The sequence below is a fragment of the Sinocyclocheilus anshuiensis genome, unplaced genomic scaffold (genome assembly GCF_001515605.1).
Source record: "Sinocyclocheilus anshuiensis isolate Anshui unplaced genomic scaffold, SAMN03320099.WGS_v1.1 scaffold1128, whole genome shotgun sequence".
Lineage (NCBI taxonomy): Eukaryota > Metazoa > Chordata > Actinopteri > Cypriniformes > Cyprinidae > Sinocyclocheilus > Sinocyclocheilus anshuiensis.
This window is the reverse complement of record NW_015551066.1, coordinates 83,078-96,123: the sequence shown is the minus strand read 5'-3', so window position 1 is coordinate 96,123 and position 13,046 is coordinate 83,078. Positions and strand designations below refer to the sequence as shown.

At 40.4% G+C, this 13,046-nt stretch overlaps 1 protein-coding gene across 1 annotated transcript; it reads right to left on the bottom strand.

The window, feature by feature from the left end:
* Positions 1 to 1,231: 1,231 nt before the first annotated feature.
* gpa33a (glycoprotein A33 (transmembrane), paralog a) lies at positions 1,232 to 12,378 on the bottom strand. The gene is made up of 7 exons (XM_016451991.1): positions 12,254 to 12,378; positions 11,032 to 11,189; positions 9,695 to 9,911; positions 7,611 to 7,775; positions 7,382 to 7,498; positions 6,346 to 6,478; positions 1,232 to 2,429 (listed from the first exon to the last, which is right to left on the bottom strand). Exons 1-7 carry the CDS (start codon positions 12,297 to 12,299, stop codon positions 2,018 to 2,020), a joined length of 1,248 nt encoding a protein of 415 aa, XP_016307477.1. The 5' UTR covers positions 12,300 to 12,378; the 3' UTR covers positions 1,232 to 2,017.
* Positions 12,379 to 13,046: the final 668 nt, after the last annotated feature.

Here is a 13,046-nt window from a genome sequence, read left to right as displayed (position 1 = left end):
ATAAATTACATGAGAAACAATATCAGAACATAAAGTATATAGAAATCAATCAAAATCATAACAAATTAATCATAAAAAACAGCATGATCTTCTCTAGGTTGAACAATACATTTCTGTCATATACAGGTGAATATGTTTTCCTTGACATGATTCAACTTTAATGTTTAAGAATATTTAATTACATCCTAGCTGAAAATGGCCAGGTGCAAAACTCAGATTGACATCATCAAGAGCAACAGGACCACTTTTCATAACAATGAATCATAATGAAGAGAGAAGTGGTTGGACAATAGATGACCATAAATGGGTTATAGTTAGGAAACTAACCACCGCAGTTCAGCTTCACTCTGTCACAGTTTAAAACAGAAGCTTGAATGTTAAACAACTGAATCAGGAACTTCAGTGAAACCCATTTGTCCACCATCAGAAGACTTTTGCTTCAATGTTTTATTCTGAAACCATACAAAAACAAATGAAACTGAAATCTAACTGATTCACACTACTTATTCCTATAAATGCAGTTAAGAAGACACGAGTTTAGAAAAATCCCACATGAAACATGTCAACAAAGAGTCAACAAAAATCTGAAAAATAAAGTAAATATGAGACAAGGCTCTTTTGAACATAGACGTGAATACAGCAACAGCCTTTCACAATACAAATGAACAGCAGTAAAATCAAAGCAAACCAACCCCATCATCCCGCTTACACACCGTTATAAGAGTATTTCACATTAAAAAATATAAACGCATAAGAGACTAAATGGCCACGACACTGAAGTGTGTCAGTGTAGATTTATTAAAGCCCTTTTAGGTTATGTTCACACTTGGAGTCTTTTTTGAAGCTGCCAGCATCTGTTTTACATTATAAAGCGGATAGTTCCGGTGCTTGATTCTGATTGGCTGATCCGCGTTCGAAGCTGTTGTAAATGACTCTACAAAGTAACATACACCTTTGTTTACGTTTGTCTGTTGCTCGGCAACCACTTTGTTGCAACCACAACTGTTTCTGAGGAGCTACATTGTTTGGTGGAAGAATACTGTTTTTATTAATATCATTACACTTTATTTGCTCTGTTTTATTTTGTGAAACCTTACTGTGTATATGGAATAACCGTTTTATAAAAGCAATAAGCCCCGTGAAGCTGTGGTTTACAGTGAATTTATAACAGCTATAACTCCGCTTCGCGTCGTACCTAACAATACCCCTTAGCTGTTATAAATTCACTATAAACCACGGCTTCTTGGAGCTTATTGCTTTATTTCACACGGGAGTAAGCCATGTTTTCAAAAATGTCCTGAGCGCTTTTTAAAATGCCACCGTTGGCATCTTTTTCCGCAGCTCTTTTCAACTTGAAAAAAGTTACAACTTTTCTGAAAAAAACGGCCTACGTCAAGTGCCTTTTTGACAGCTGACCAATGAGAAGCCAGCAGCGAGTTGTTTCCATAACAACAAAAACAACAAGAAGAAATGGAGAAGATAGCAGGTAGATAGATCATACTAGCTTTGGAGCACAAGGAGTTGTACGATGTGAGCACAAAACTCTGTCTAGTCTAAAATATTCTGCAAACCGTGCATCATCCAACTCTCCTCCTGGACTAAATTGTTGTAAGCACCATACCGTTTCCTTCCCCGTATAATGTCACGCACACATAAACGTCATTGTGAACCGACATTCTCCTCCCTGTTAACTTCAAAAGCCAACGCAAGAGCCAACTTTTTTCTTGACATTTCTGCAGCACACAGCACTAGGCTACTGTTGTTGTTATATACTGTTGTTAAAACGCTACCAGCTTTTTATTTTACTATACTACACGCTATACGCTTATTTTACTAAGCGCTCTTGTCAACTTTTTCTTGTCAAAAAAGACGCCAAGTGTGAACACGCCCTTATTCTGTCAAATCTCATATCTAGCATATGAGACACAAAAACGATTAGTTTTTTAGTAAGTGGATTAGTTGTCCATTTTCTCTAGTTTCTGCGTATTTCTGAGGATCGACTCCGCGTCTGCTGAACTCAGTTCCTCGGTTCTTTGGGTTTATTCGGTGGAATGCTGGGCGGTCTGTCGCGACTGTCGTAGCGGTCGCTGTCGTAGCGGTCTCTGCGATCGTCGTAGTGGTCGCGACGGTCATCGTAGCGGTCTCTGCGATCATCGTAATGTTCTCTGCCATCGTCGTAGCGGTCGCGGCGGTCGTCTCTGTCGTACCTCTCGCGCCGGTCACTGCGATCATCTCGTCTGTCGGTGTAGTGATCTCTTCGGTCGTCGTAGTCGCTGCGGCGATCGTAGCTCCTCTCGCTGCGGTCGTCAGGCAGATCAAGTCTGTCTGCGCTTTTCACGCGACGCTCTTCCTCGTAGTTCACGTGTTCGTCGCGGTCGTCCTCTTTCTCTACAGGGTCCTTGTCTGTGAACTCTCCTCCTTCAGGAGTCCTGCGAACACAGAGGAATAAAGCTGAGCGGACACCCACAGCGAGCTGTGCGAGATGTGTTTCTCATGTACCTCATTGCGTATTCCTCAGCTTTTTCCCTCCGGCGACGGCAGTAGCAGCAGCAGCAGATGATGATTCCCACAAAAACAGCCACGCCAACAACGCCCCCGATGATCCCCGCCGTGGAGGCCATGTTCAAGGACGCTAGAGGACAAGAGATGGTTGGGTTAGTCATGACCAGGGTTGGGCAGTAACTAGTTACTAGTAATAATATTACTTTGAGCAGTAACTAGTAGGGTAAGTAAATACTAATAAGATTTCAGGGTTACACTTTATTGTAAGGCGTCTTTGTTACAGTGTAATTATATATTTAAGTACTTTGTAATATTAATTAACTACATGTACTTACTATATGGTTAGGATTAAGGTTCGGCTTAGGGTTACTTGCATGTAATTATGCATAATCAATTGTTATTACAAGAGTAAATACATGTAACGTGTAACAAGGACACCTTAAACTAAAGTGTAAAATAATATTACAGTTGCCATCCATAAAACAGCTCGCCCACTGATTTGAAGTCCAACAATCCAATATTTCCTAGATTTATTTTCAGAATTTTCAGACTCGTGAACACATGAAGTCACCAGTGCAGCAGGCAAGATGGGAAGATTCAGATAAAATTCATCATGAGATATAATCATACATGGGTAACAGAAATTATAGCTACAATTAGCTTCAAGCTACACATGACAATTAATGAGGTTAATACAACACTTTTATTTAAACGTCACTATCAATCACCACTGAGTGTTTGTAATAACTTCTGACTGTGATCCAATGTGGATTTTGGCCAAATGATAAGACAGAAATAGTAACATTTCAGAATAATTGTTTGGGTAAGATACGCAATTACAATTTATGTTGGTCGTGCAGGAAAAGTAATGTAACTAGTAGTGTAACTAATTACTGTTGCCAGAAAGTAATAAGTAATAATGTTACTTTTGAAAGGAGTAACTAGTAACGAGTAATAAATGAAATGTTTTGAGTAACGAGCCCAACACTGGTCATGACTATAGGTTACGACAGATCAGTTCTTAGTTTCTTACGTGGATCGACGCGCAGGGTCACATTACACTTCGCAGATCTGATTTCGTTGGTGGATGTGCAGATGTAGTAGCCAGATGTGTCCATGGAAATATTAACAAGCGACAAAGCCCCGTTTTCTGAGGAGACACACACACACACACACACACACACACACACACACACACTCATTGTCGATGCAGGAGAAGAAGCTTTCAGCATGTATTTGAGCAGTGTCACACACACGTACGTTCAGAGGCCTTGAGCGGCAGCGGTCGAGGGACGTTATTGACGTTGTAGCTTTGCCATTTGTAGGTCGGTGTCGGCGTTCCCTCCTCGGAGCGGCAGGTCAGTTCGATGTTCTGGAAGTATTCTGCCTTCCCGACAACATTGCAGATGGGTTGTGATGGAGCCACTGGCACACAACAAGAACACACACGTCATCGTAGCATGCACATTTGTGACAGTGCTGGCAAAATGAGTGTGAATGCACACAGGCTAATTTTGAGCGAAACGCAAAAAAAGCGCTCTTCCTCGTAGTTCACGTGTTCGTCGCGGTCGTCCTCTTTCTCTACAGGGTCCTTGTCTGTGAACTCTCCTCCTTCAGGAGTCCTGCGAACACAGAGGAATAAAGCTGAGCGGACACCCACAGCGAGCTGTGCGAGATGTGTTTCTCATGTACCTCATTGCGTATTCCTCAGCTTTTTCCCTGCAGTAGCAGCAGTAGCAGCAGCAGCAGATGATGATTCCCACAAAAACAGCCACGCCAACAACGCCCCCGACCGTGGAGGCTTCAGTAATAATATTAGTTACCTATCCATAAAACAGCTCCTTAGTTAGTTACTTTCAATGCCTCAACCCCTACTGTCCAACAATCCAATAATTCTTAGATTTATTTTCAGAATTTTTATAATTCATGAACACATGAAGTCACCAGAGCAGCAGGCAAGCTTGGAATATGAAAAAGCTTACAATCTTGCCATTACATTGATTTTGTGAGGAGAAAAGATGATCTGAACACTTATGTGTAAGTTGTGGCATTACTTTACTCTGGCATCACATCCCTCTGATCCTGATATAAAATTATATTACTATAATTAAACATCTTTTTAGAAAACGAAACATTTTCTTATGAACGTATGTAATTTCTTTTGATAAAATACATCATGAAATATAATCATACATGGGTAACAGAAATTATAGCTACAATTAGCTTCAAGCTACACATGACAATTAATGAGGTTAATACAACACTTTTATTTAAACGTCACTATCAATCACCACTGAGTGTTTGTAATAACTTCTGACTGTGATCCAATGTGGATTTTGGCCAAATGATAAGACAGAAATAGTAACATTTCAGAATAATTGTTTGGGTAAGATACGCAATTACAATTTATGTTGGTCGTGCAGGAAAAGTAATGTAACTAGTAGTGTAACTAATTACTGTTGCCAGAAAGTAATAAGTAATGTAATAATATTACTTTTGAAAGGAGAAACTAGTAATGAGTAATAAATTACATTTTTTGAGTAACTAGCCCAACACTGGTGACAAACCTGATTACTGTTAGCTGATGTGTATCACGTGATTAAAATGATGCATATCGGAGTTCATTCACTCGCCCTTGATGTTTTGAGAACCTCAGCAGCTTTTATATGAAGTGTGTAAATGTTCCTCATTCTGAAAGGGACAGCGATTACTGATGAAAGAGCATGAATTCAGAGGGCAGATGAAGACTGTGATTGTGTTTGCTGACATGGTTGGGGCAGAAGGTCACGCTCAGGTGCGTCTCACTGCTTGAGAAACTCTGTGTTTCTGCAGGATCGCCGATGAAACGTGCAGCTATTTAAAGGCTCAGATGCGTGCGCTTTACAGCTCACTGTTACATAATTAATGCTTGTTTCATTTGATTGCTCAGCCTCCACCGATCAATAACCCGCGGTCTGCAGCAGCCTCCGTATAGAAGCCATTATGCAGTGTTTGACAGCCGAACCTGAAGAGCTCTGCGCCAGCGTTACTCCACATTTAGCACCTTCCGTCTGCAGCAGAAAACCAGCGAGCCTCATTCGTCTGTTTTCCCTGAGAGAAACGCCTTGTGTTTGTTAGCAGAACCCGAAGAGTGAGATACGGCAAGCTCGAAAGCAGCCCTCTCTCTACTACTGGCTCTCTAAGTGGATTTGGGTCACGGAGAGCCGCGAGGAAGAGCCGCGGGCGACAACAGGCTGCAGATTAAATCAGTCTTCATTTAACCCTCTGGTGTTGTTCACTGGTGAGTCACACTTGTGTTGTTCGTGGTCAAAACTGACCGGCGGCCATAATCGTGTAATTTTGTTTTTGTGAAATGAAATGAATATACTATATTTCATTTCAATAATATTTTTCTTCAATATTTTGCATTTTGAGTGCGTTTCATGTTACTAATTAATATCCAAATTAATAAAAAAAAAACAAATTAATCACATAAATCACATAAAAGCTACCCTAAAAAAGTAAGTTTTAAGGGAGGATTTAAAAACACTAAGGGATTCTGCATTCCTAATCTCAGAGGGCAGGGAATCCCACAATTTAGGAGCCAAAGAAGAGAAAGCCCGATCACCCATAGTTTTTAGCCAAGTAGTTTGGACAGTTAAAAGACCAGCATCAGAAGAGCGTAGAGCACATGTAGGGGGTTAAAACGCTCTTCCTCGTAGTTCACGTGTTCGTCGCGGTCGTCCTCTTTCTCTACAGGGTCCTTGTCTGTGAACTCTCCTCCTTCAGGAGTCCTGCGAACACAGAGGAATAAAGCTGAGCGGACACCCACAGCGAGCTGTGCGAGATGTGTTTCTCATGTACCTCATTGCGTATTCCTCAGCTTTTTCCCTCCGGCGACGGCAGTAGCAGCAGCAGCAGATGATGATTCCCACAAAAACAGCCACGCCAACAACGCCCCCGATGATCCCCGCCGTGGAGGCCATGTTCAAGGACGCTAGAGGACAAGAGATGGTTGGGTTAGTCATGACCAGGGTTGGGCAGTAACTAGTTACTAGTAATAATATTACTTTGAGCAGTAACTAGTAGGGTAAGTAAATACTAATAAGATTTCAGGGTTACACTTTATTGTAAGGCGTCTTTGTTACAGTGTAATTATATATTTAAGTACTTTGTAATATTAATTAACTACATGTACTTACTATATGGTTAGGATTAAGGTTCGGCTTAGGGTTACTTGCATGTAATTATGCATAATCAATTGTTATTACAAGAGTAAATACATGTAACGTGTAACAAGGACACCTTAAACTAAAGTGTAAAATAATATTACAGTTGCCATCCATAAAACAGCTCGCCCACTGATTTGAAGTCCAACAATCCAATATTTCCTAGATTTATTTTCAGAATTTTCAGACTCGTGAACACATGAAGTCACCAGTGCAGCAGGCAAGATGGGAAGATTCAGATAAAATTCATCATGAGATATAATCATACATGGGTAACAGAAATTATAGCTACAATTAGCTTCAAGCTACACATGACAATTAATGAGGTTAATACAACACTTTTATTTAAACGTCACTATCAATCACCACTGAGTGTTTGTAATAACTTCTGACTGTGATCCAATGTGGATTTTGGCCAAATGATAAGACAGAAATAGTAACATTTCAGAATAATTGTTTGGGTAAGATACGCAATTACAATTTATGTTGGTCGTGCAGGAAAAGTAATGTAACTAGTAGTGTAACTAATTACTGTTGCCAGAAAGTAATAAGTAATAATGTTACTTTTGAAAGGAGTAACTAGTAACGAGTAATAAATGAAATGTTTTGAGTAACGAGCCCAACACTGGTCATGACTATAGGTTACGACAGATCAGTTCTTAGTTTCTTACGTGGATCGACGCGCAGGGTCACATTACACTTCGCAGATCTGATTTCGTTGGTGGATGTGCAGATGTAGTAGCCAGATGTGTCCATGGAAATATTAACAAGCGACAAAGCCCCGTTTTCTGAGGACACACACACACACACACACACACACACACACACACACACACACTCATTGTCGATGCAGGAGAAGAAGCTTTCAGCATGTATTTGAGCAGTGTCACACACACGTACGTTCAGAGGCCTTGAGCGGCAGCGGTCGAGGGACGTTATTGACGTTGTAGCTTTGCCATTTGTAGGTCGGTGTCGGCGTTCCCTCCTCGGAGCGGCAGGTCAGTTCGATGTTCTGGAAGTATTCTGCCTTCCCGACAACATTGCAGATGGGTTGTGATGGAGCCACTGGCACACAACAAGAACACACACGTCATCGTAGCATGCACATTTGTGACAGTGCTGGCAAAATGAGTGTGAATGCACACAGGCTAATTTTGAGCGAAACGCAAAAAAAGTGAAAAAATGTCGATTTTAGTCGAATTTGAGGTTTTCACAAAAATTAGGTCATTAAGCCCTCGTCTAGCAATCCCAATGCTCCAAATAGGAACTAAACATCTACAATTATCTTTATTTGTACGTTTTCTAAGAGGAGTACCTTTTCTCCCGCATAAAGGCACTTCTAAAAGCGCACGATCCTGATACATATACACGTATACACAGAATTACAGTATTTAAGTTCACGCAAACATAATCTGTTGTCTTAAAGAGTTAAAATTAAAATTAGCCCATGATTTACTCCCCCCTCAAGGCATCATAGGTGACTTTCTTCTTTCAGACGAATCCAATCCGAGTTATATAAAAAAAATTATGGCTCTTTCTAGCTTTATAATGGCAGTGAATGGCTGTTATTTTTCAGTAGTCCAAAAGAAGTCCAATAAAGCGCATCCATCCATCATAAAAAGTGCCTCAGGGGGCCCCGGGGGGTGAATGAAAGCCTCCTGTAGCGAACCCATGCGTTTTTTAAAGAAAAATATCCATATTTAAAACGTTATAAACAGTTTTCTCTAGCTTGCGCAAACTGTCGGAAGTCCTTCCGATGGATGATGTATAGGACATCAGCGTAGCGTAAGCTCTGGTGAGAATATGCTAGTCTCGCGCGAACTAACGTTCGTTAACAGGAGCAAAGGAAGCAAAGTTTCCTTACTTTAGCAAAGGAGAACCAGTCTCCTCTTGGCTTATAACGAAATCCTCCGACATTTTCTTTACAAATCCTCATTTTGTACTTCTAATTCGTGACCAGTGTTTTGTTTTGCTCTCTCCTCTGCGCTTCCGCGTTCGTCACTTCTCTTCACTTCTCGTCCTTCGTCATCCGCTGGAAAGGCTTTCTTTGGTGAACGCGCATATGACAGTTAGCGGAAGCTAGAGATTAGTGATTATAACGTTTTAAATATGGATATTTTTCTTACAAAAACTGATTGATTTGCTGCAGGAGGCCTTTATTCACCCCCGGAGCCATGTGAGGCACTTTTTATTATGGATGAATGCACTTTATTAGGCTTCTTTTGGACTGTTGAAAAGAAACACCCATCCACTGCCATTATTAAGCTTGGAAGAGCCAGGACGTTTTTAAATATAACTCGGATTGGATTTGTCTGAAAGGAGAAAGTCATATACACTTAGGATGCCTTGAGGGTTGTAGTTTTAATAATCAGTTTATTTGTAATTAACACACTAAATGGATTTTTACATTTGATTATTTGTTTTTCTTATTTTAATGCTTTTGTTTAAATGTAAAATGAAAAAGGTAATGCATTATTTGTTTCTTTCTTATATTTGTATAGTTTTTTTGCATCTGTTCTTATTTATATTAACAAAGATAAAATAAAAATAGCTGCATAATACAGTAATTATAATTAAGAAAAGAACTGGAGGAAAAGATGCAACGTTGCTGGTGATTTTGCTTTGGAACCTTCAGAAAACTTGGTGTTCTTGTTTTATTCATTTTATTTCTGAGTTTTATTCTATTCTATACAGCACTTTGGTCAGCTTCGGTTGTTTTTAAATGTGCTTTAAAAATAAATATTGTTAAAAAAAAACTTTAACCCGATTTTTCTCAAAATTAACTTTGCTGACTTATCGACTTTATAGATAACTGAAAATAAAAATAACTCATTTTTGAACATTTGCTCAATGTGACTCATTTTGCCAGCACAGGACTTGAGAGTTGATTACTGAAGAGATCTGACCGCTGATCCTCCACACACACAGTACAGTCGTTCATAAGCATCTCTCTGCAGGGTTCGGAGGACGGTGGCGTCTCTTACCCAGGACCACGAGACTGGCCTTGTCAGACAGACGGCCCTCCTCATCGTCCGGATCCTGAACTTTGCACTCATAGTCCCGTGTGTCGGCGCTGGTGACGCTCTGGAGCTGCAGGTTGGCTGTTCCTTTCTGCAGATCCACCTCTATGTTTGCCCGGCCTTTATATTTATTGTATACCTTAGTTTTACTCCCGGTAGTGAAGTAACCTACGACGTTAATCTGTATAAAAACAGTACAATCAATAACAAAACATTAACACAGCTCCATCCCTGAAAAAAAACCCAATAGAAACCATCACAGAATTTGTACTGGTTATAATGGGACTTGTATTGGTTTTAATGGAAACTGTAATGGACCCTGTGGGTCTCTACTGGCAACTGGTCGCCTTCTGTTGGTGGCTTGTTAAAATAGAATATGTCCTAAAACACACAACAGGAAACCATTTTAGTTGTTTTATTGGTTAAAAGTTGATGGTTTGTAATGGTATTTGTAGTAGAACTGGAAACCATAAGAATTTCTGTGATGGTTGCTATTGTTTTATTCAGCAGGCTTGGCGGAGCCGGGATGTTTTTATAGGGGTGTCCAGTGAGGGGCCAGCAGTCTGGGGTGGCACAGAAATCTTCATTATTTCAATATAAAAATGTGATTGACTATAAAGTATTGGACTGTGTTAGTGCCTAAAACACAACTGAATACAATTAATTTCTACTAAATTGTAATTGAGATATTTGTGAATTAGATCAAGTAATGCTGAGTGAATATAACAATGTGTGTATTATTCCCCACCTCCAGGTATTTTAATAAAGGGGCTCACTAGCTTTATTGCTCAGTCAGCTTGGTTCTGGTTCTCAACACCCCCCAAAAGCTTGTTCTCCAACACTGCATACTCATAGATGAGACATGCAGATAGTGATAAAAATAAAAAGAAGAAGAAAAAAAGGCCGGAAGTCAACAGCACATAAATGCCAGAATGCAAAATGGTTTCATTTTCGTTTGTAAAAAAAAAAAAAAAATTTGCGCAAAAAATTGTGCATGTTTTCTAGTTTACTTGTGCAATCTCGAATTGCACAATCTTTTAGTACATGCATTTGAGCGACGTTCTTTAATGTGATGCTATACATACGTGAAAAGTCTGAAAAGTCTCCCGTTTGATGTGGTCATGAAGAGATACGGTGGTTGCGCGCTTTAATAAATGCATTTCTTGTCAAGAAAAGGAACAAAAACTGCAGTTTTGAGTGGGGTGGCCACGCTTAGGTCAGCGGGGATATATGCACGAGCACAAGTGTTGTTAGCTGTTCTGTACTGAATGATTCCTGTGATGAATCTGTCTGTTTATTACCTCTGGTTCGTCCTTGACGTCTGGATCTGTCGTCCATGATATTGATGAGAGAGTTGCACTCGGTGTGAAAGTGCAGGGTATCACCACATTATCGCCCCTCGCAATCTTATATACTTTATCTGGGATGTTTACGGTCATGCCTGACGTCATGTGAACCCCTGTCAAACACAAAAATGTGACTAGAAAGCACTTCATGAACTATAGTTTGCATTTAACACTGCATCGTCTTGACATTGTTTAAATGGTTTAAAAAGAAGTCTCTTCTGCTCACCAAGGCTGCATTTATTTGATCAAGGAAAAACAGGAGTATTGTGAAATATATTAGTACAATTTAAAATAGCTGTGATAGATTACTTTTAGGATATTCTTTGATGAATTGAAAGAAAGCAATCAGAAATGTTTCTTGAGCAGCAAATCAGCATATTAGCATGATTTCTGAAGATCATGTGACACTGAAGACTGGAGTAATGATGCTGAAAATACAGCTGCGCATCACAGAAATACATTACAGTTTAACAGATACTCACATAGAAAATAGCTGTTTTAAATAGTAAAAATATTTCAGAATTTTTACTGTATTTTTGATCAAATAAATGCAGCCCTGGTGACTTCTTTCAGAAATCTTCTTTTAAAAATCTTAATGATTCCCAACTTTAACCAGTACTATTACCCACAGAAAAACATACAAACAATTATGACAAAAATGTATATGAATTACTTATATTGTTACCGCTCAACTGTTTGTCTTTCACATCTCGTGAGACCCAATGGAGTTCTCAGAGCGAGATTACTGAGGTTTTTAGCTCAAGAGATAAAATCAGTTTGCTCTCATGTTATTTCATTGCGGTGTATGAGAAAGCCTTGAGATGATGTCGAGGTGAAGTGTTCTGCGGGGGTTTGGGGTGCTCGGTGTGTTTGGGGCGTTGGCTCAGAGCCGCCGCTGCGATCAGGTGAGATCTGAGACACGGCCTACAGCCAAAGCAGCATGATTACCATCCCATAACTGAGATTCAGGTGGAAAACTACTAGCTGTGACCTTAGTGTGAAAGTAACATTTCATTAATTCTGAACTTTATTTGTCTGCTCTATTCAGAAGCGTATGAAGTGACCCACAGGTGAGTGTGATTGTCGTTCTGGCTCACCTACACACTGATGAGTAAACACACACACACACACACACACACACACACACACACATTCAAACAGATTAAAGCTTACTTACCAGCGCAGAGCAGACATATCCCAAATATTCCCAGCGTTCCTGCCATCTCTGAGCGTCCAGCAGCGTCTCGGGTATGAAGGGAACTGAAAGTGTTGAAGACACTGAAACTCACTCTCTGAGCCAATGAGACGGAAATAAAGAGCCAGGAACCGCCCCGCGGTCGAGTCTCGTCTTGCCGTTTCTCTCGTGTGTGTCACAGTTTCTCGTTTGAGAAACCACACAGAGACCACAGTAACCTGCGTCTGTGCTCTACGTATGAGGAGGAAAACCCAAATCAATCAAGGGATTACTGTATTGAGTGAAAGCAGTGTCAGGGGTTGTTTGTGGAAACTCAATTCTCACCATTTTATTCAGTTGTAGACTGGAAAACACACACTGATTTGCATCAGATCCAGAGAAACTGGTTTGACAAGAGCAATATGATGAGGGAGTGACAACAGACACACACCCGCACAAACAAACAAACACACACACTCACACACAAACACACACACACACACACACACTCACACTCACTCACTCACTCACACACACACACACACACACACACACTCTCTCACACACACACACTCACTCACTCACTCACTCACTCACACACACACACACACACACACACACTCTCTCACACACACACACTCACTCACTCACTCACTCACTCACACACACACACACACACACACACACTCTCTCACACACACACACTCACTCACTCACTCACTCACTCACACACACACACACACACACACACACTCTCTCACACACACACACTCACTCACTCACTCACTCACTCACA

What these genes read in the sequence shown, in the direction of transcription:
- gpa33a (XM_016451991.1), bottom strand. Translation starts at nt 12,299, where the DNA reads ATGGCAGGAACGCTGGGAATATTTGGGATATGTCTGCTCTGCGCTG. An exon ending in GGCCAGTCTCGTGGTCCTGG is followed by an intron (nt 7,776 to 9,694) that starts GTAAGAGACGCC and finishes GTTGTGTGCCAG; the next exon opens with TGGCTCCATCACAACCCATC. An exon ending in GCCGCTCAAGGCCTCTGAAC is followed by an intron (nt 7,499 to 7,610) that starts GTACGTGTGTGT and finishes GTGTGTCCTCAG; the next exon opens with AAAACGGGGCTTTGTCGCTT.